Source organism: Tetrao urogallus, assembly GCF_951394365.1.
Source record: "Tetrao urogallus genome assembly, chromosome: 15".
In the NCBI taxonomy this organism is placed as follows: domain Eukaryota; kingdom Metazoa; phylum Chordata; class Aves; order Galliformes; family Phasianidae; genus Tetrao; species Tetrao urogallus.
The window spans coordinates 10,863,047-10,886,500 of record NC_136828.1 but is presented as its reverse complement, the minus strand read 5'-3'; the positions used below and the strand labels follow the sequence as shown (position 1 = coordinate 10,886,500).

Genomic DNA, 23,454 nt, shown 5'->3' with positions numbered 1-23,454 from the left:
AAGCAATAAATAAAACAAGGAACCGGGCAACCAGGCTCCGATGGTGCTCACATAAAACGTTACACTTCACTGCTTAAAAACCGAAATAAGAACCCCGCCGTAATTAAACGTGCATTGATCTGCCTTCCTCCAGAGCTCGGAGCTCTGACTTGGCACGGGGAAGGGGGGAATGCACTGCAGGAGTGGGGCTCAGCACGCACCCACAGCACCGGCACAGCGCAGGGACCCTCTGCACAACGCTGGTCCCCTGTCGCTGAGCGAGAGAGGAAGCAGTAGATGGAACCAGGCGACCCTGCAGAGCAGGGGGGAAAGCTAAAAATAATAAATAAGTAAAGGGGAGGGAGAACGGAGCGCATCAGAGGTCAATGCCACGAAACAATGGATATTGATGTCTCCATTCATTTCAAACAGCAGAAAGGTCAATGCCTCCCTTGCTTCGTGTTTTATGGCCGACATCCTGCTGCTAACAGCAACAGTGTTCGTAGTCAGACCCCATCCATCCTTTTTTATGATGATGGTTATTCCTAACCAGGTTGGCCATTTTGAAAACGTGATGAAAGCTGAGGAGCGGAGGTGGGAGGGAGGGGGGGAAGCCCCCTAGAAGTATCCGTGAGTCTGGGGGCTGCGTCCAAGGCAACGTCCCTTCACTGCTCATCACTATTCCCTGGACAGCATCCCAACTGGTTTCTATGGAAATGGTTCTCCTGCCAGCACGCCCGGCTGCCTGCGCATCCCTGCGGAGCCACAGAGCCACGTGGATGGTGCTTCACCCTGCAGCGCCCAGCCAGGGCTTGGGGCTCCCTGCCCCGAGTCCCAAAGAGCCACCAAAGAGGTGAGAGGACAGACCCTGCTGCAGAGACAGCCCTGGGGATTCATGCAAGCAGAGCTTCTGCTCTGCTACCCAGCAGCTTGCATCAGCAGCCCAGACCTGCGCTCTCCTCCCAGGCAGGGGACCTCCCAGCCCTGCACGCTGCCCAAAGGAAGCACAAACAGAACACAGACAACTGTTGCTTTCCCCACTATTGCTGCTTGCCCCCAGGATCTCCTCCTCCCAAAGATGCACAGACACATCAGTGGTCAGCACACAGGTTTCTCCCACAGCCCCGGAGACGGTGGGTCAGATTTAGGGAGCAGCACAAAACACACCAGCAGGGACTGGGCAGCCCAGAGAGGCAGTGCCTGCAAGGAGTGCTCCTTCTGTAATGGAATCCATTCATTCCAGCCCACGGACAGCAGCATCAGCAGGCTGAGATCACCTCGCTGGGCGCCTATAGGGAGCGGGGGGATATTTCTGGAGAGATGGGGACAGAGACCAGAGGAAGGGGGAGGGATTCTGTATTAAATAAAAGCTAGCAACAGAACGCCAATGCCTCCATCCTCTCCTGCTCCAACGCTGCAGGCTGGAGTCTCAGCACTGAGTGGGCTCCGAGTCCCATGCATTGCTCTGCTCAGAACATATGGTGCGATGCTTAATAGCCCAGCTCTGCCAATTGGGGACTATTAGGGTGGGTTCTTTTCCCAGTGTAAATGTTGCAGAATATAAATTGTAATTAACACCGATGCCAAAATAGCACTTAGAGAAAATAAGCACATTATTAACATCTGGTGAATCCTGCCTGCAGTGCAGAAGCAGCGGAAATTCTCACTCACCATAAGAGGATTTGTGGCAGAGATATGGAGCTCCAGACCATGGCCGGGGTGGGCAGAAGGCATCTTCCCCTTGTTATCACCATTTTGCAGTGCTGTCTTTACTACCCGTGGGCGACCTTTCCCAGCCCTGATCATAACTGCTAGCGTTTGCATCAGGACTTCTGACCAGCTTGCATGAATACAGATGTCTGAGCATCACACTCTGGCCAACAGAATAATGGTGTTACAAACCAGGCCTGACTGCCTGCCCCGACCCAGCAACACAAGGCAGGTGGGTTCCACTTTGCCAAGAGGAAGGCATGGCCTGCTTTGTGGGGCTGCTCTGACCCCCAGGACCAAAGGATTAACTCTGCCAGCTCTGCCAAATCCTGCTGGTGCTGCTGTGCGTTGGTGGAGGAGAAATGCCTGGTTGGGATGAGAATGGCCTTCCTCCTGCTGTTGGGATTCCTCCATGGGACAGGACAGGTTTCCTTAAGCGCTGGTGCGGGCTCTGTACCCTCAGCCTTCCCTTCACCCTGCCTGAGAGGCAGAAGAAGAAAAGCACAGCACTGGCACTGCTTCCAGCAACTCGCTGCCTGACCCCCATCAATTACTCTAGGAAAGAAACCTGGACACACACCAGGCAGAGCTGGAGTGGATTGAACTGGACGGAGCAGAGGCTCGCTTTCCTGCCAACAAGCTCTTGGGCTTTGCTAGAGCGTGGGAGGAGGAGAGAAAAAAAGTTGTTGGAGAGGGAGAGAGGGATTCAAACAGGCAAGCAGTATGGCACGAGGTAGAAAGAACAACCTCACGGGGAGAGCAAACAGCAGCAGGATGCCAACAGCGGGGTGCCAGCGCCGTGCCTGACCTGCGGCGGTCTGCAGCGCTCCAGGAGGGCTCCCGGCTCCACTCTGAGGATGGGGAGGATGTGGTTGCTTCCAGAGGCCTCAGCACGGCTGCTGCTGGACCCAGACCTGAGCAGGGAAGGGAGAGAAGCTCAGGCAGACAGCAAACACGTGCAAGGGTTGGTTTGAGCAATGCACAGACAGAGCTGCTCAGCATCACCTACCTGAGTGTAGGCTCATAGGACAGAATTGTAGAACGGCCCGGGTTGAAAAAGACCTCAAAGATCATTTAGTTCCAAACCCCCTGCCGTGGGCAGGGCCGCCAACCACCAGACCAGGCTGCTGAGCCACATCCCATTAAAGCACTGCTCAACACGAGAGCACGTATAGGAGACAGCAGGTGCAGAGTTTACCAGCTCCAGCTGACGGCTGCTCTGCAGAAGGCAGAGCCACTGTTCTGCCACAAGATGCTCCAGCAAAAGGGAAACCCGACTGCCACTCAGCAACGGCGCTCCAGGAATTCACGACACAGCTTTTGGTACAGCTGTCTGATGCTTTCAAAGTGCTCAGTAAATAAGGCAATATGAAAGTGATCCAGACCACTACCGACGCCTGAGGAGGATCTCTGGGGCAGAGAAGCTGACCGAAGTCATGCTGTGAAGATGCTTCACTACGCCTCTAAGATTAGCATCAACTCAGAGCATGGGACCTAAAGACAGAGCCAGAACACTACATCCCCATCGAAAAGGCAAGACAGACTGCACTTAAATCAGAGCTGAGCCTTAACTCAGTCAGCGTAGGCTCCACCTCCCCCAGGACAAGGACTTCCAAAACAGCTGAGAACATCTTCCACCACGCCAACCGAGCATCAGCAAGGACACACACGGCCAAGGTGCTCATAACCACGATTTGTTATTTAAAAAATAAAAGCTAGTCCTTGTGGTACTCCTCAATCTACAGATCATGAAGTATCTGTGACTGCACGTGTGTGGCTACCAATGTGTGCCTGTAACACAGGAAAGATGGGATGCACCTCAACGGAGCGACACACTGCTGTGCCTCTTAGCTGTCCGAAGCTTCTACTTTGCCAAAAACAGACCAAAGCAAAGAATGATTTCCACCAATATCACAAAGCACACTGCCAAAGTACACGGGGGCCCTTGGGAAATACACCAGGCAACACGGGGGAAGGAGAGTCGTTAGGTCAGGTTCTCTTACCTTCGACTTCAGTAAAGGAACAAAGCAATTCATTATTAACCGCAAGGAAATACTCATCGTGTTCCAGAAGCCTTTGAGACAGGCTGCTCAGATGCAAGCATCATCCGAGGAGACGTTTCCCCACTTCAGATGGGCAGCTTTTTATTTTGCAACTGCACCTATTGAAAGTGATTGTGCAGCACCCGGGGAGGCAGCCGGGAGCTGCAGGAGGGGAATCCAGGCCAAAGAGAAGCAACCCTACACATTCACACCGCCTGTCCCCTCCGTGCTGTCACCACCACAGGTTGGGGGGCTCCTCGGCCACTCTGCTTTTAAACAAGGTGATCTCATCCAAGTGCCTCATGGGGACGTCTCTGATGACCTCTGTCAAGTCCTCATGAAGCAGAGGGAAAATGACGACGTTTAACGCCGGGCGGTCCGCCTGGAAACTAAATCAGACACAGGTTATTAGCAGAGGAGAAGCACTAATTACTCCATGCAAACAGCACGGGGATCGGATGGCTATACATCTTGTGGCAGTGAGGGCAGGAGGGGCTGTTCAGAAGGGGCAGCTGCGAGTCAGGGCTCCCACTCCCCCTCCTCCTCGTGCCCCTGCACGGAGCACAGCCAGGCTTTTCAGCACACCCCACTTCAGCACGTCTGCTGAGCTGACACACAAGCCCAATTCCAGCCTGCTGCAAGAAAGGAGGGGGGAAAAAAAAAGAAAAAAAGGAAAAAAAAAAAACATTAAAAAGAAATCACAGCTTAAAGATATCCTGAGAGGAGCAGAGATGGCAGCAGCGCTGCCCAAGCCGAGCGGTGTGCTCAGAGATAACAGCTTAAACCACCTGCAAACCAGCAGCAAGATGCAGCACCATTAGAGAAATCAGGGCAGAGCAGTGCTGGGCAATCCCTGAGGGCTGAGCCCCGGATCGTCACTTCAGGCCCAGTTGTTGTGCATGCAGAACCTATCCTGTGCAATTAGAGCAAGGCAGGTCTAGAAAGCTCAGATCTGCAGATCAGCATTTCAGTGCGCTCACACACGCACTGCAGCCTCCTTTTTCACACAAGTCACAGAAAACCTGCCTTGGCACCACGTGAGTTTGTCCTCACGCATGCAAGCATCCCTCTCTGTAATTCTGGGCTCCAGCCTCTGAATTCACAGCCTCGCTGTTTTCATGCCCTCTTAGAGAAATCTGCAGTCTCCTCCTGCCCTCCCAGCTCCACTTGCCAGCAGTGCTCAGCTGGCTCTGCTTTCCAGCGCACACTTAAAGTCCCAGACCTTGAGAGCAGCAAGCATTAAAGCCATTTATACTATATGAAAAGAGCCCAAGTCCCCATCAGCAAGTATTCTGCATGACAGCAGCCTAGCAGGAGAGCACGGGGGAAGAGAATTTGCTCAGTGTAGCCAAATGAGATGAGTTCAGCTTTTTAAAGCCAGGGGGTAAAGGAAGTTTCGCCGTAGCTTAAGGTGACACCCTTGAGATTAAAACACTTTGCCTATTAGCACCGTGCCACTGAGATGCTCCCTCTGAGCTGTGTGACAGGGGCCAGCTCCTCGTCACTCTAAGCAGGCAGAGTGGAACTGGCAGCATCAGTCCCCTGAGGCCGAACCAAGTTGTGCTGGGGCTGGAGAAGAGATCACTGCTAAACAGGCTTCTCACATGCAGATGTGCCTGGAAAATTCCCAGCTCATCCTTAGCACTGATACAGCTAGATTCCTCTCCAGCAGAGAGGAACGGAAGGAGATTTGCTGCTGGAAACTGTGAAATCCCAGGTAACCAGTGCTAGCATTACAGCTGAGAAAAGGCAGCAAGAGATGGTATTTCCTGGGGGAGAGAAAGGATGCTCCCATCCACAAATGATTTGCAGTACAGTTTGTAGCACAAACTCCCACACCAAGTTCAGTTGCTTGGTCCTGGTGGGTTAAATTAATTGGTCTGAATCTGAGCAGCTGCAGGAGCGAGGATTTCCAGCAACAAAACGACCCGGGGCAACGTCCTGCCTTTCTGCATCACAGGGCGCCCTTCATGCCTCACGCCTGAGGGCTGCAGGGAAGGACAGAGCTCCCCGAGTGCAGCTGGAGGCTCAGGAGCAAGGCAGTCTTTGACAGCCCCTCCTCAGCTCCCCGTGCTTCTTACCCCCAGCCCCGCAGAGGAAATTGTGTTCACAGACCAAGTTTGCTGCAGGAAGAAGCAGCTGTCTTCATTGGAATACAGCTCTCCTGACTGTGAACTCCCCAAACCTCTCTTTTCTCTTTGCATACAGGCTGCCATCTCACCAGATACAAAACTGTAGCTTATAAGCAGCCTTGCAACTATAAAAACAAGAGCCCAGACAGGTTCACATGACAATCTGCCACCAAGACAACTGAGAAAGCCCAGCACAGCCAGAACACCTTCCAGAGAGGCTGGGTTTATAGAAGAGGTTTGAACTCGATCTCACAAAAAGAAAAAGAAAAAAGAAAGCTTTGTAATTTTCTCTCCTCCCCGCCCCCCAACAGGAAACTGTAAGTTACTGCAAACCTTGTAAATTCCATACTGCAGCAAGTTGACACTGAAGAATTCTTTCCATGTACAATTTGTGTGAGTCAAGAAAAAAAAAAATCAAATGCACATGGCTCACCATTATCCTCAGCTAAACGTGCGTGCAAAGCCTCTCCCTTAACTGCCTGTTAAAAAACACCCTGATTTTAACGAGCAGCTGTCATAATGTTACACTAGGATTAGCAGTTCCCAAAAGCAGACTCCCTTTGCAACCTATGCTCCTTTAGTTCATCCCCGGAAGGCAATTCCTTTCTTCATACACCTGTCCAGGTGGGCTAGATTAAGTGAGAAGCTCTGAAAGCAGCAGTTCGAAAGGCCCTAGGCACGGGGAGGAGATAACAAGAAGGGGAAGAGATTGAGTTAATCAGTTGCAGAATAGCTCCTGTAATCTTCTTGATGGTTCTTTCCTCATTCTGCACCTGGATGGACTTCAAACTGGATCTACCTCCGCAAGCACACGGCTTGTAAAATGAAAACTCCAAGGACAGAGAGGGATGTCGACCTGGGGAGACAAAGGAGCTGCAGTTCCAGACATGAAACCCTGCTTTTTTCCAAGGGAAAGGAGCCAAGGATACGCTCGCTTCCTACAAAACCTCCAGACTAAACTCATCACGATTAATTAAATGAAAGCAAGTTTTCTAGGCAACTGACTAGCAGCCCCTTCAAAACAGATCCTTTAATCAGAAACAACCACTGGGCTAACAAAGAAAATACACATGCATGCATTTTCCAGAATAGCCTCTGGTCCAGCAGACTCAACGCCAACCCAGCAACCACCCAGCAGGAGCTCTCACAAGCAGCTCCCTGATCCGTCCCCGTTCGGATGGCAATGTTCAGCAGGGCTGGCTGCAGCAGCTGGCTGGGAACAACCGTGGAGCTGAAAAATGGATAGCAAAGTGTTATCACCAATTCCTCCCTGCGTCAGCAGGGGTATAACCTTGTTGTGTGCTCAGACCTTGAACGGGCTGCACGTGGCTGCAAGGGTTAACGGTGCTTTGTCGTTTGACTTCAAAATTATCCCAGAGCAGGTGTGGACAGTAAGGATATTTTCAAGCCAACAGCTTGGTAAATAGCTTAACGCCACGGTCTCAATTGCTTCCAACCAGCGTGGCGGGATGCAATATGTAGGTCAGGGACAAAGTCAAAAAGAAAGGGAAAAATTCTTAAAGCAAGGTCTGCACTTTAATCAGATCTCCTTGATTTTAGCAAGATAAAAGAGTCACTGCCTGGAATGCAGTTATCTCCCAGCAAACACTCCCAGCCTGTGCTTTCTGACATGCCAGGGGGCCGACCGGTCTGCAGAACCCCAGCTGCCCATCCAGCCACAGGGCAGCCCAAAGCTGCAGGTGAGCCCTGCGGTGCCCGCTCTGCACAGCCACACAGCAGCTCTGCTGGGGTGGCTCAGACTCACCTTAGGCAGACAGGACGAGGCAGCATCTGGTACTGAGCAATGTGTTTCCTCCAGAGATTTGCAGAGACGCCTGAGAGAGGTGCTGTGCCAAGTGGGGATGTTGCAGCACATCCCACCCCCCAGATGCTGGCAGGCAGCGGAGGGCACAGAGGAGGTATCACTGAGCACTGGCAAGGCAAGAAGCACACGCCAGATAAAACAAGGAAATACAGCGTATCAGGAGCGGATCAAGGCCAGCTTTTAAACTCCACAAACACAGATAAGCTTATGGGAAAGGAGGCTCTAGGAAAGGAATGAAAGAAAGCCAGGAGACGCTCGAGGTGGGGGAACGAGACGTGGCAGAGACAGAGCAGATGTGGACTCCTGTAGGTGTGATCTCAGCAGCAGCTCAGCCCCTGCTGCAGCCACATACCCTGCCCTGCTTCATCCAGACCTTGCGCTCAGCCTGGTGAGCTGCTTGCAGAGAGCAGCAGCAGCGGCCCGCCTTGCATCTCACACCGCACACAGCTCTCACCCACACGCACAAAAACCCCGTTAATCCTCTGCCAGGCACAGCGTCAGCTTGTTTTTACTGGAAGACTTGCTCACGTCTGAGAGTTCAGATGTGGCATCTGACTTGTAAGCTTCAGCCAATGTACCTGAGCCAGCCTGGAAACTCCCGTGCCCGGAGCACAGCTCGGTGGAACAGAGGAAGCGCCAGGACACGCTGGGGCAGCTGACGAGTGGCACCATCCAACTGCATACACACACTGTCCTCATCTTTTCAGGAAGGCCAGGCGTACACCTCAGGTTTGTTCCACTGGTTGTGCACAGACCTCAGGGAACTGCCAGAGCTCTGCTTGTTGACAGGGACTGCCAGGAGCGTGACGTGGAGCTGCTCCAGAGCTGCTTCCAGCCACACAGGCACCTTCCAGGAGGACCCCTGCCCCCACACAGCCCCCAGAAGGCTCTCAAGGGATCCAAAGCCAACATACTGAGTCTCTGCAGCAGACCCACACCCTAATGCCAATACTGCTTCCAATACTCTGGCACGGCTGGTGTTGAGCAGGCTTCATCATCCAACCTCAGAAATAGACTTCCGAAGTTCCCCAGGAGAGCAGTTGTGTAATGGCCTCAAGCTGCACCAGGAGAGGTTCAGGTTGGATATTAGGAAAAACTCTGCAAGAGTGCTCAGACACTGGCACTGCTACCGAGGGAGTGGTGGGGTCACCACCCCTGGAGGTGTCCCAGAACCGCAGAGACTGGGACGTGGTTTGATGTCATGGTGGGGGTGGGTTGGGGTTGGACTTGGCGACTCAGAGCTCTTCCCAACCTCTATGACAGTAGGATTCTACAGATCGCTTTCACCTCCACACAAGGAAATCCCTTCATAAAGCATCTCCCCTCACTTTGAGTCCCATCACTTCAGCCTCCACTCTGGCAAAGGACACGGATGGCACTCTGGAAGGAGGTCACATACAGCACCTCCATCACCCACTGCCTTCACTGCAGCATCCTCTGCCACCGCATCATGTCAAGCCCAAACATCAGGACACATCAGGTGCACCCTAAGGGTGGAATTCCATCCATCTGCACTGTGGGTTCTCTCTGTAAGACATGAACGATGCTCCATTACCTCTACCAAGACCTGCAGCTTCCAGACTGAGGTTCCTCCATTATTTTGCCAGCTGAACTCCACGTCCCTCAGATGTGACCGGACAATTAAAGAGGGAGGGAACGAGAACCCAAGGCGTGCTGCCAGAGTGCCCAGGACACGTCCTCGGGGAGTGCTCTGCCAGAGCAAGCTGAAAGTTATTTCCTAATCTCTTCCACAAATTAAAAAGCAACTGCAATAACGGCTCAATTAGATTTATTTTACCATGGAAATGCTTTAAAGCTGCAGTTAATGCTTCCGTTCAGCCTTTTACACCCTCGTGAAGAGAAAGCGTGGCTGTACTATTCCAATATTATTTCTCAGCCAAGAGAGGGAGGAGGACGTCGCTTGAAACCTAGTTGTGCACAAACCCATCTTCCCTGTAAGGAAGGTTTCAGGGCTGAATTCCTTTCGAGGCACACCAGCTAGGAGCAGGAACCAGTCATTTGGGTTAGCCACAGGAATGCACTTAAGAAGGGGGTATGTCCGTGCCCCCAGAAGAAGGTACATAAATATACCAAACTGGGGATGGTCCCACAGGCTCTGCTGGCTTGCAAACTATTTGAACCCACCCTGAAACAACATCCCTGGCAGCAGCAGAGGTGTCAGGGCCGCACCCCGAGCAGCCAGCCTTCGCCAAGCCCGCCGACGAATTCTTGGGTAACGCGAGCTGACAAGGATGCAGTTTGTTATTCAGTCCGTGACAGAATGATTCAGGGGTTTCTAAGAGCAGGAAATGAAACAGACAATGAAAGCTGGAGCAGGATGCTAATGATTCACTACACCAGCCGAGCGATGCATTAAGTCTTCTGCAATCAGATGCAGGGACAGAGCCCACAACATGCTTAGGCTAGCGGAGTGGGATTGGCAGCTACTGCGCCGGCTGAGAGAGCCAGGAAAACAGCTCTGCACTGAAAGGGACTTTTTCAAGGTCAGATGGATGAGTAGGTGATGGAGGGAAGCAAAAACAGCTTGAAAATATCCAGTAAGCCCCAGGTGGTAACACCAGCTTTGTGCAGTGCTGATAATTGCAGCACGGCGGTGGAGGACTCTGCAGAATCCACCGATGATGGTGCACTCGCTTTCTGCCCTAACAGCCCCCTCCCACCCCATCCTACAACACTCTTCCAAGGCCGAGCTCACAGCGAGAAGCCAAACAGCAGGAACGAATCGGTTGGCCAGAAAGAAACACGGGGACTTTTAGGGGAAAGGCAGCAAGGGAGCGGGGATGCTTAGATGTGAGGTGAGCAAAAATCCATCAGCAATAGTTCAGTCCTGTGCCAGAAAAGGGATGGGAGCACTTGGCTCTGTCCGAATCATCCTCAGGTTCACCTCTAAGCCCCCTCTTGGAAGCCCCATTCCTGCAGCTGAATGCCACGAGGGCTGCACCCCTACAGTGAGCGTTGTGGCTCTCGCAGCCATAGAGGGACACCAGAGCCAGAAGGCTGAGAAAAAGAAGATCTGAACAAGAGCCCGTATTTGAACAGTAATAAGCAGGGGGAGATTTAGCAAATGCAACAAATGCTTGAACAGCAAGACACAATTCAGATTGAAACAGTTGTCCCTGGGAAGTGGCAGGAACCTTGTGGGAGTCACGGCAAACCAGCTGCAGCAAGCACCCAGCACAAACACGAAGGCTAAGCGCTCCTTTTTCTCCACATCTTGGACTCTCAGAACAGGCAGACTGTCCTGAGCCATTAGAACTTCCTGTCCTTCCAGCAGCATTTGGCCATCAGAGCCCTGCAGCACAACCTTACAGTCAGGTGGCAGAGCTGCATGCTACAGGCAGGCAGACAGAGAAAGCGAGGCACCGAGACAGAGCAAGGACTGCCCTGCACCTCCTGCAGCCTTCAGAGATGCTGCACCAAGACCCTTCGCCCCTCCACCCTCAACAGCTGCAGCCCCCAGAGCTTCCTCCCTGCTTTTGGGAGACACAAGCAGCTGAGCAGAGCCACCCCTACCCCCCCCAGCTGCACCAATCCTGGCCCTGCTCCGTGCCACGGCTTACCTAGGATTGCATTTCTATCAATCACAGCTCACCTCGCCACCTAGACACTTCCCCTCTACCCACGAAGAATCCCTAAGGACCCCACTCAGAGCCTTTTTGTTTTGTTTTCAGGTTGTTTTTGTGATATTTGTTCTTTCCTGTTGCTTTCTTGATCTTTTTCAAGGTGTTTTCTCAAGGACTTCTCACAGGCGCCATTGTCTGCTACTGCAGAGTCCTTGAAATCACTGTGATGATAGAAGCTATCTAAACCCTTAAGCTAAAACCAGGAGAAAAAAAAAATCTAAAAGGAACACACTGGAAAACAAAATCTGTCCTTGAGGCCAAGAGGACGTTTGCCAAAGCATTTCCTATCTCCCCTCCCCTTCCAAGTATTGCTGCTAGTGTGCTTGACCAGGAGAGCACCTTCTCTCTCCATCTGCATGCCCACCACCCACACCACGGAGCACAGCAGTACCTAACTTACCCACATCCCTCTTCCCGCAAGATTTTTGGGGTAAAGACACATGTAAATAGGATTAGTTAGCATGCAGCACACCGACGAGCAGCGGGATGCCTTCCATGGGTCACAGCTCCATCTACTGGCTACTTCCTAAAAGAACAGAGTGAAAACCCTGGGGAAGAGTCGCTTGAAGAGAGCCCCATCCTCTCGGATGGCTCAGGGCATTTTGGCTCTTGGAGGTGAGCGAGAAAGAATCCCTGCCCAAAAGGAGGACACGAATCCCTTTGCTCCACGAAGGCCTCTCTGCACAGCAACAGATGTGGGACTGCATCTGAACGCAGAACTGCAGGTCTTGAGACTGAGGTTTCCAGGGTTTTCACAATTGCCACTGCAGTGGTTTTAGCAGGAGACAGCAAACGCTCACAGCTCAGCATCGTGGCTCAGTTAGGGTGCAAGCCCTAAATGGAAAGCACTGTTTCTTGGCTCTGCTGCTATGTGAAATGTGGCAGCAGCTGAGCACCATGTGATAGGAGAAGAAAATGTCATTTTACAGAGAAACGGCGAGCCCAGAGCGGTGTCACATGTGAAGGCTGGGAAGATCGGGGAACTGGATGAGGATCACTCGAGCCGCAGCCCCCTGTAAGCACCGGGCCCTTCTCATGTCCCTGAACCATAAAGGAGATCAGCCCTCCCCTCCACAGAGGAAAGAAGAATAAAGAAGAACACTGCCATGATTTATCTGCCCAGAGGGAAACAGGCTTCTCCAAAGCTCAGAGGAGACCTTGCCCTCGCAAGCCTGGTTTGCTGATGAAGTCTCCAGATGAATTCTCTTCTGCTTACCATGTTCCACTGAAAAAGAGGCAGAACTGAATCAGAGGCTTTTTACAGAGAAATACATACACTAATCTCTCTGAAATAGCAGCAAACTTCCACCAGAAAGCTGCCTGCGAGGAAGATCACAGGGTCCGGGTTGGAGCTGTCACAAGACTGAAAGATGTGACAACAACTTTCTTTGCAGGCCATTACAGCAGCAATACAGAGTGCTGTCCTTTTGAGAGGCAAAGGGAAGGGTTTGAGGATCCTTGGGCTTTGTACCATGCACACACCTACCACGGGTGCAAAGCAGGACGTTAACACCTGAGCTCCCATCACTTCAGCCTGTACAGGCACTGCCCTCCCAGATCCACCCCTGCAGGCTGCTGGTGTGCTCAGCCCTAGGCAAGCACCGTGTTTACACTCCTCTTTACAGAGGTTGGGAGAACAGGAGGCACTTCAGCCCCACCAACCCCATTGACAAACCAGGATCACGGGGCCGCAGCCTAACCAAGATCCTCCGCACAGCTCTACAACAGCTCTAATCCATTGCAGGATCCAAGAAATACAGCTCCAAGGAAGGGGAGCAAACAGACAGGCTCACAGCCTTCCAGCTCTCACCTTCTCCTTCCGCCCGTTCCTCATGCCTTTCCTGCACACACTCCAAAGAACAAAAAAGGACAAATCCCCTTCTTTCATTCTGGCACAGGGTACCTAACGTCACACTTCCCCTTCCAAATTCAAGTTTGGATTAAAGGCACAGGAGCAGCACACTGACAGGAAGCCCTGCTGTGTGAAGCACAGCCTTTCCCACAGATCGGAGCTCCAAACTCAATCACACAAGCACTGAACTGCCCTTGGAGCAGCAGACAAAGCACAGACAAGAGAAAGCCAATTCCTGATCCCCATCTGAAGGCAGATTTGCACAAGGCCAATATTGCTGGGAAAGGAACGTGGCTCAAGGCTCGCTGATGGCTCACAGAAGAGTCCAGGCTGTGCTTACACATCCTTCTCTGTATTCTGTCCTTTCCACGTTATTACTTCAGACAGTTCCACCAGAATGGGATCTCTGTTGCTTAGGAGCATATCTGCTCCCACTGCTTACCCTGCTCCTGAACTCATAATCTTATGTGACATCAAAATCACTTCCAGAGCCACCAGTTACAACGCCATCGAGGATTACGACTTCAGGTGCAGAACCTGCAGTGGGAGCAGATGCTCTGCTCAGGAAAAAAAAATACTTCAAAAATTGTTTCCATACAAACGTCTCTATTAATAAAACACAAAAGAAGAAAAGTAGCATGGCAGCAACAATTGTTGCTAAAAATATAAATGGTTATTGACATTTTCGTGGGGCATCTGCTGCTCTCTGGAGAGCTCCCAGGAGGTACAGAACGTAGTAAGAATTCATACATGATAAAGAAAGAGAAAAGGGAAGCACTGCAGAATAGCATGATGCAGCTCAGTAAGCAGACAATGGAATTTTGGCCAATGCTGCATTGGTATCTCCAGGAGGAAGGCAGAACAACAAAAAAAAAAAAAAAAAAAAAAAATCTGGATCCTTGGATCTTTTTAAGGATCATAGAATGCCCTGGGTTGCAAAGGAGCACAGCGCTCATCCAGTTCCAACCCTCTGCTGTGTGCAGGTCACCAACCAGCAGCCCAGGCTGCCCAGAGCCACATCCAGCCTGGCCTTGGATGCCTGCAGGGATGGGGCATCCACAGCCTCCTTGGGCAGCCTGTGCCAGTGCCTCAGCACCCTGTGTGGAAAAGTTCCTCCTAACATCCTCAGCGCGCTCCCAGAATCAACCAAGGACTGGCTGGACAGATACAAAGCCATCCCAAAAGAATGCAGAGCCTTCCAGAGGCTGTAACAAGCAATCCTGTGTGCCGTTTGATAGGTGGCTAATATAGTCATAGGCTCTTTGGATTTGATCCTCAGAGACGAGCCAAGTGTAATAAGTCATTCTGAAGCTGGAGAAAGGCTGGGGGGAGGAGCACCCGTTAGGATGCAGTAAAAACACCGTGCGATTCCAAATTTGCTAGAGCTTAACAGGGCAAAGCAACTGCAGGTGACAAAGAAAACAGATCGAAGGCGGAGAAAACGCCTTCTAGAGAACAAACATCGTGCCAAGTCTGCTGCATGGGAGATATTCTGTAAGGACTGCCGCCACCAGACGACTTCAAAATGCCAGGCGTAATTAAAAGCTCTCTTTTCAGATGCAGTTCACGGCTCAGGCACCAGCGTTTCCCACCACGTGAGCCTCAGATCGCTGCGAGGGGCCCAGCAAAATGCATTTAAGAACTGTCAGACTGCAAAGGCAGTTTGTAGCCGCCTCCCCCAGCACTCCCCCCAAAGAAAAACCCTTCACAACAAACCCTTGAAAGGCTTTGAATTGCGCTGCCAGGGGATTATCAGTAAGTGACATTTACAAGTGATTAGAGGACCAAGAATTATCTTAGTCACTTGTGGGAAAGGAGGAAAGCTTCAAGGTCAGACCTCTCAGTACTTAAAATGTCGGCAGATGTTTTGTTTACACAAAAAGTGACGTTTGATTTATGATGGAGCTTCCAGGGCTTCAGCTTAGAACTACAGAGAACACGAGTGGGAACGGAATCAAAAACGCATATCATACCTTCAAATATTCCACGGATCAGCTCTTATTAAACTAAGAGGCCGTTTCACATGCCAAGCAGTCACACACTACCTTTTAGCTTCTTGGAACAAGTGCTGCAAGCCATAGAAGCCTTGGCAAGAAAGGAAAAGGAGATAAATCCTCAACAGCTCCAGGAATCCCACACGGATCCCCTCCCGCACTCACCTCCGGACAATGGACTGCTGGAGATTTCTGCAGACAGTGAGAGATTCTCCCATAAACATGTGGCACATGATGACCTCAAGGCAGCTGGCCATGAATGACATCACTGCATCAGACTGCAGAGTCCCGCTCCTGGAGACGATGCAGAGCCGCTGGAGAGAGGAGCAGTGACTGAGGGCCTGGAAGAACTGGGAGCCTGCGCTGAAGTACGGCTGCTCCAGCCTGCAGAGACCAACAAAAGCAAGTCAGCGAGCAGCTCAGCCTTGGGTCGCTTTCAGACAAGGGAGAAGAAAGCACATCCATGGGGGTTTGGCCAACCAGCCTCCCACCATCTCACCCACACACACGAGAACTGTCTGCTTGGGCATTACAAGTTTGACTTTGCAAACTCAGGCCTCTTGCCCCCAAATGATGCAATCTGAAGGAAGGGGCACAAGCACAAGGAAAGGCCCTGCGCTGCAGAACCCCGTGGAGAGGCCATGGCTTAGCAAGATTTCCACAAGACGCGTTGGGTAAGAGGGGCTTTGGAGCCAGATGAACTCCGCCCAGCTTTTGCTACCTGACAGAACTGAGCAGCCAGTGTGGATTTAGGGACTCGTTGCTCCAGTGCACCAAGCATGGGTCAAACTGGTCAGCTTTAGAGAGAAGGCAGGCGTGAAAAATTCACAGCACACACGTGGTGACCTCGTGCCTCTGAGCCAACAGCAGCCACCACCAGCCCTGCCCATAGGATGGAAAAGAATCAAAGCTCTTCTCTCCCTCAGCAACAAATACATTGAGCCAACTTCCATCTTAAACACTTGGCCAGGAGAACAGGGATTTTCTACCCCAGTGCTCCACAGCCTCACCTCCCAGTCCTGAGCAAAGTGACAAAAAAGGCACAGCGAAGCCATGCTTGACCAACAAGGGCTCTGTGTTTTAACTAGCAGCCCATCTGGATGACTTCCTTGCAGAAAACAGTTTGCAGGACACAAAAGCTGCCTGGGGCTGATGCCAGCAGGAGAAGCACGCCTGCTTTGCACAGATTTACTACAGGACCTCAGAGCACGTGGGACTCCCAGTCATTGGGTCAGCAAGGCCAAGAGCTCCAGAAGGTTAATCCAGGAGGTGAGAACAAGCTGTCAGCCCCAAGCTGACCTCCGGATAATCCCTGTGTAGGTCTTTGTAGTCTGGGAGGGGTATCTCGGCAACTTAATCTCATTAGTTGATAGATTCTGTTTTCAAGTCTCAGTTCGAGACTGCCCGAAAAGATCCTACCATCTCTTCAGGCAATAGCTCAAATGAAGGTGAAGGAAATAGGAAGCTTCTCCCATCTGTCAGCAGTGCGATTGGCCAACTGCCAGCTAAGGACAAAGCAGGGAAGCCCCGCAACCTCTCCGAAGGTTTCCAAGTGACCCTCGGTAGCACAGCCATACTTGCAGTACCGCTTCTGCCCGCTAGATGGCAGCGTTGCTTTGGAATAGCGCCTCAAATCAGTTTCTCAGCTTGGAAAACGGGCAGAGGAAAAAGGGGAGAAGAGCCAGAGAATCAGGGAAATGAAAAGGAAACCACGCTATTAGGAGTGAGTGCTAAGCATTAAAAACTTTTCAAACCTATATCAGACCATAGGCTTCACTCGAGGTGCGATGACAGCTTACGCCAACACGCCTGGCTGCTGCAAGGAGACGGCCCTGCTCATCCTCCACCCAAGGCTGCGAGCAGTAACGATGGGAGGCACGCACAGCCTCCATTTCTAAGGCTCTGGGAAACACAGAGCCAAGGCAAAGCAAAGCAGCACTGCACAGCAAAGGCTCCACCCAGACCTCGGTGGTTCCAAGGGGATTCAGCCCTTCAAGGTTAGAGATCCATTCACACGACCCAAGCCATTAAGCAGTCGGATCTCCACCAGCTGCTCCCCCCTGGATGGCAGCAGCACGCTCCTCGCCCCTTGCAAATGGGAGGCAGTGGGAAACAAAAAGCCTCGAGATGTTTTAGCTGCCCCAGCTCCTTTCACTGCTGTAATGGCTTAGGAACACGCACACAAACATGAGCCTCAGCTGATGAAGAACAGTTTTGGTCATGCTGCAACGATCTTTGCAATCATAGCTATCCACCATGTGAGGATGACCTCGCTTTTACTACTCTCGTGCATTTTAGACATGTTCATGTGAATTGAGAATGGCCACTGACCCAACAGGACTAGCATTCCCACCCACAGAAACTACTTTAGGGAGGGAGAAAAGGAAACAAAACAGCACTTTTTCAAAGCAGTAACTCTGGGGTCGCACTTGGCGACCTTAGAGGTCTTTACCAACCTAAATGACTCTGTGATTTACAGACACCGTGTTTACCAGGGCAAGGAAAGCACCACTGTGAGATGGGTTCATAAGTTCTTTGGCAGCAGTGAAGCTCCTGTATGCATCCTTCAAGGTCAGATCAACGGTCTGAGAAGTGAACACCGACACAACAAATTCTGCAGAATGCTTTCAACTTAATACCAAGAAAGGAAAAATATATGCAAAAAATAAGGAGGCAAAATCTTAAATATAAGCCAAGGGTAGAAAAATATCCCAGTGGGAAACCAAACATTATGTTAACTAGACACTGTAGGAGTCCTTTCCTTCCTGGATGTTCAATAAGTGCACACACACACACACACACACACACACACACAGAACATAGCATTTCACCTAGCCCTCAGAGCCCAACACCTCCCAGATACGCTGGGTCTGCTTTTCCTTATCTAAAAGGAAGACAGTTGCAGCACAGAGACTTTAAGCTCTTAAACAGTGGTTAAAAGGCATATCCTGAGCCCTCGAAAACAGCACAAGATGCCTTCCTGTTTTCCACAACTCCAGAGGAAAAATAACTCAAGCCATTGCAGCCACTTCTGACCTGCTGCCTGAGCAGAGGATGACCAGCAGAGGAGCAGAGGACCGCTTGCAGTTTTTACACCAACCAGCACAAAACAAGCACTCCACCACCACAGCTTCACAAACAGTGCAGATATTCAGTGGCAGCCCCTCACCTGAGATCTCTCAAACACTTGCAGTGCTTCAGCATGTCCATGAGAGCAGACATATACACCATTTTCCCCATCATGCCCAGGTTGGACAACGAAAGAGTCCGCAAATGCTGGCACTGCAATCCAATGCTAACAAGCCCAGAACCAGTAACAATATTTGGCAGCTGTGCTAAGGTGAGGCTCTGCAAATAAGTCAGCTGGCTAATGGCAGCCACCTCCGAATCCCCCACACTTTGTGCTCGGACACAAGGAGGCAGAGAGTTCCGAATTGCTGGCTCATTGCGGGGCATGGCAGAGGAAAAACTGGACCCAATTATTTCTAAGGTTTCCAAAAACCTGAGGCTTCTCATCAGCGTCCAGAACACTGAAGACTCCAGCTTCTGACACGCCTGGTCTGCTAAGTTCCTCGGATACGTCTGCACCCCCACGCGGGTTTTCTTTCCAAACGTTTGGGGCGCCACGTTAGGCTGCGTGGGGGGCTTTTCCACGTTCACAGCAACATCTGTGATGGAACAAACTGGCAGTGCTAGCGAGAGTAGGTGCTTTAGCCTGGACAGGAGCTGGCACAAATGGTTCCCTATGCTTTCTGAGCTGTGGTGGTGAGCTGCGGAGAGGTTGAGGTGTCTGAGGTTGCAGCAAGAGACTACCAGGCTTTCCAGAATGCTACTGTCAATGTCATCTTCTGCTCTTCGAAACAAAGACTCCGGAGCCAGGCAGTGAACACAGCCACTGAGATTCAAACTGGTCAAGCTTTTAAGGTCCTTCCCACCATTAATAACTCTCTGGATCAGGTGGCCACCAGATAAGGTGCATCGGCTAAAGCTGAAGTAGAAAGGGTTGTTGAACTTCAAGTGTTGCAGGAGCCCGGAACCATTAAGCCAGGCTTTGGGCAGCTGTAAAGCATCCAGGCGTACATTTCGAGCCATCGAGTCCAGAAGGTTTTTAGTGGCTCCCGTCTCAGCAAAACTACCAGGGGCAGAAATAAGGAAGGCGTGAAGGTTCTCAGGAGTCCGATCGCTCAGCACAGCCAAGTACAGCCTCACCACCTCCTGGTTAACATAGCCAGGGGCCAGCCTGGCATAGAAGACGCGAAGGTTCTGGTAGTGGGGCACATTGCTCTCGCCCACCATCAGCTGCCCAGACAGCATAAAACCTTCTCGCGAGCGATCGAGGATCTCAAAATAAAGCAGCAGTTTCTCAAGGCTGGTGCAGCAAGGAACAACGCCGTACGATGGAGTGTAGAGGGTCTGCTTCAGCTCTGACACGCGGCTGAGGGTGGCTTTGCACTCGCTGCTGAGCTGACTGGCATCAAAGCCCGGGTTCACATCGATCGCCAGGGAGCGCAGGTGCTGAAGCGTGGACAGCATCTTGGAGAGACGGAGAGAGGTGACACGGCACCCAGACAGGTTCAGCTTGACCAGGTTCTTGCACCGTGTTACGTGATCAGTAGTGGAGCTGGGCAGCCAATAGCACCCAGCCATGTTCAGCTGGTGAATCTCTTTTCCAATATCCCTCATCAGTTGCTTCACTTTGTCCTTGTTCACCTGTGCTCAAACAAAACCAGATTCAATGAGACACGAGACAGTCGCACGCAGTGGGTCAGTTTCCCATCTGAAGATGGGGACAGCGCTGGTTAGCTCTCACCGTATGCAACTCCTCCGAGGGTTTTGGACCACAAGCACATGCCTCATTAAAGCATGGCTTTGTCAGCCACGCTTTGGACTCTTACGATTAGAATTCCTTCAGCTTCTTAGTCTGTGCAGTTCTGCATTACCGACTGAGAGGCTGAACCTGTCCTCCACCCCACTGCCAGCTGCTGAACAACATCCATTTCCCAACAGCTGAACTATTCCAGCAGAAATAGCTGAAACCAGCTGAACTGGTCGATAGCAGCACAAATTAAAAGAATACAGTCATTCTCCTTCATCCACTTTCTTTTGGAAACAAATAAGAGAGGCTTCTCTTTGCCTACAGCTTGGTGATGCAGTCTTCATAAAACATATTATCCTTCATCCCTAAGTTTTTGTTACTAAAAGTATACATTTGCTGAATTAGCTGACTGTGCGTCTGACAAATTTATTTGCACAACACAGAAAATATTTACTTTCATTTTAGTTTCCATAAACCCAGAGAAGCTGCATAAAATACCATCAGTGAAAACTAAGGGAGCACAGAGCTGCCCTAACAAAGCATTCTGGAAAACAAATGCTTTTATAAAACTGTTTATTGTTTGTTCAGTTTCAGAGTTCAAAAGCAGGACGTGCATGCAGACACACTGAGAAGCCCTACTTCTTGACATTTTTTCAAGTCAGGTTTCTCTTCATAGCTAATAGAAGAAGCAAGCTACTCTCCCCACCTTATAGTCTTTCTGAAGTAAAACTGTATGGGTTAGACTCTTATCAAGGCAAAGCGTTGAGAGCTTCCTGCAGGTCTTCCTGACGTTCAGTACCAGGTCTGTGCAAGGGACGTAGCTTAGGATGTGCAGAAGGATCTCATCCGAGAACTCCATCAAGTTGATACCATTACTTTCCTCCTCACTCTCCCCACTCACAAGATCCTAAAAGAAATAAGAGGGGGGGGAAAAAAAAAAAAAGAGGAAAAAAGACAAAAAAGAAAAGCAACCAGCTCAGAGACTTCAGCAAATCTTATGAGAAAAGAGATACTCTGAGCTTCAGAGGGATTTGCAGAGTGAGACAAAGCAAAAGCAGAACACAAACCACCTGCCTTGAGAAACCGCTGCCCTTCCCTCAGGACACAGCAGCGAGGTACTGCAAAGCCTCACACAAAGCCATGGCAGCTTCACTCGCCCTCTGCTTTGAGCTGCTTCAGAACACGAATAGAAGTGTTTATACTCATTCCCCTCCTGCCACTCGCTTTGCAATTGGCAGTGGCAGCCCTCAGTGCAGCAGGCAGTTCCTTCCACGTTTTTCCTCTAAGAGAAGCCCATCCCGATAACCTCACCGGTTATGTAACCGTTTACAGGCTAAAAAAATCCCTCTGCAGCCAGCATCACGCTGCCCATAGCCATCCCAGCGAGCTCACAACGCGGCCGCGGGCCCCAGGGCCGCTCGGGATGGCTGCAGTCCCCCAGCAGCGAAGCACCCGACGCCCCTCTGCTCCTACCTTAACCCTGGGGCTCGGAGGCCCGCAGCCCGCCGGTGGCTCTAAGGGCAGCCGGGCCTTCAGCTCCATCTTTAACGAAGATGAATCACCGTCCGTTAACGCCGCGCCACCCCCGAAGGGCTGGGCTGCTCCTGTCCCACGGCACGGCCCTACACAACGGCCCGGGGTTCCCCAAAGGAACGCCGGCCACCCGCCGGCCGGGCAGCCCGCCCCCGGACCCGCGGGGCTGAGCCCACCGCCAACCCAGCCGCTCGCCGCGCCGGCTCCTCCCCGAGGGGCTCCGTCTCCCCCGAGCGCTGACGGCCCCACGGCTCACCTCTGCACGGCGCGACATGGCGGCAGCCGCGGGGTCCCGCCGCGCCCGGCTCAAGCCAGCCGCCTCCCGGCCCCGCTCCGCACCGCCGCACGGCTCTTCCGGCGCTGCCATGACCCGGCTTCCGCAGCCCGCCACACTTCCGCCACCGCCATCTTGAGCGTGGCCACGTGAAGCGGAAGCGAGGGGGCGGCCTCTGCGCGACGCCATCTTGAGAGCGGCGCCGCCATGTTGGGGGTGGTAGCTCTCTCCTCCGAAAGGAAAGTCACTGGACATTTATATAATTAACGCGGACTTTAATGAGCTGAATCTTCCCCCTGTGGCTGCATTTCCCTGTGGGAAGTGAGCTTGACGTGTGCTGAGGGCCATGCGGAAGACATCCGCAGCTGCTGTGGATGCAGCCATTCGTGTAGCAGTGGGCTCAGCCCACTGTCAGCTCCCGGCCTCGAGAACAGGACGGCAGAGCTGGGATTCCCAGTGTGTGCTTTGGGAATATTGTTCATAGAAAATGTGCTGTAAACATGAGCCATGGAGGAAGATGACTAGGTGGCTGCTTTCTTCCTCTTTGCTTGCTGCCATTTAAGGCCATGAACAAGACTGGGGATCGGCGGGATTAGGGTTTAGGAAATATCGAGTGCCCGGGCCTGTTTTGCTTCCAGGCCTGTGAGCAGGATCCTGGCGTGCAGAAGCACACCCTCCTCAGCCCTGGGCTGTGGGACAACTTCAGTACGAGTATCAAAACTCACTTTTCGGTCACGTTTCAATTAAACAGATAACGACAAATTCAGCACAGAGGCCCTTCAGTCAGGGCTGGCTTGTTTGACATTTAAACAGAACACCAACCTACGGTACTTGCAGTCAGTGGGGAAAGCTGAGACCAAGGTGGAGAAAACTTGCATTTCCAGTGCAAATGTAAATAAGATCATAAGCAGAGCCCACAAGCAGAGTCAAAGCCCTGCCCAGTGCCAGGTCAGCTGGAGCAGCTGGTGTGAGGACTAGCCGTGGTTCCCTGCAGCCCTGGGCTGTCTGTGCACCAGGCAGCAGTTGCCAACCCCAGATAAAAGCTGGGAGCTGAGACAGGTTAAAGAACCTCCCCAGGAGAAACCACACTCACAGCATTTGTAAGAGGAGCTGAGCTCGGTCTGACGGCCCTCTGAGCAAACGAGCAGTGTAGATAAGACATGAGGCTGAATTCCAGGCAGCAGCAGGACATCAGATGGGCTGTAAAGGAGGAAGGAAGCAAACAGCTACTCTGAGCGCTGGCATTTCCCTTGATGGTTGCTGGGAAGCTGTCAGTGGGTGAGTGCAGAAACCTTCCCTGCTGCTCTTTAGTTCAGGAACGCTCTTCCCACCGCTGGCACATGGGAACCTCCTGTGAAAATGGCATCAGTTCAGTGCTGGTCTGTCTCCAGGCAGACTTTGATCATGGTGTGACTCATACAGTTTTCCTAGCCCAAAGAAGGCAGGCGCATACCCTGCTGTCCCGGTCCAGGAGGGCAAACAAACAAATCTGGTGCTGGTATCAAGATATTGTGTTCTGTACAGCATCTCTTCACAGTTCATGGCTGGACAGACCTGGTGATTTATTTATTTTTTTTTTTCCCCTGGGAAACTCTTGAGTCATTTCTCTCCTGTGGTTCTTCTTAACACTGATAAAGTTTGAACATCTCAACT

The 23,454-nt window shown here is 51.7% G+C and overlaps 1 protein-coding gene across 1 annotated transcript; it reads right to left on the bottom strand.

Moving 5' to 3' along the window:
• Positions 1-3,963: 3,963 nt before the first annotated feature.
• FBXL18 (F-box and leucine rich repeat protein 18) lies at positions 3,964-21,927 on the bottom strand (the record flags this gene model as incomplete). The annotated part of the gene is made up of 5 exons (XM_079542728.1): positions 21,784-21,927; positions 20,701-20,901; positions 18,348-19,888; positions 15,344-15,562; positions 3,964-4,120 (listed from the first exon to the last, which is right to left on the bottom strand). The coding sequence occupies exons 1-5, from the start codon at positions 21,892-21,894 to the stop codon at positions 3,964-3,966; spliced, it is 2,229 nt and encodes a 742-aa protein (XP_079398854.1). The 5' UTR covers positions 21,895-21,927.
• Positions 21,928-23,454: the final 1,527 nt, after the last annotated feature.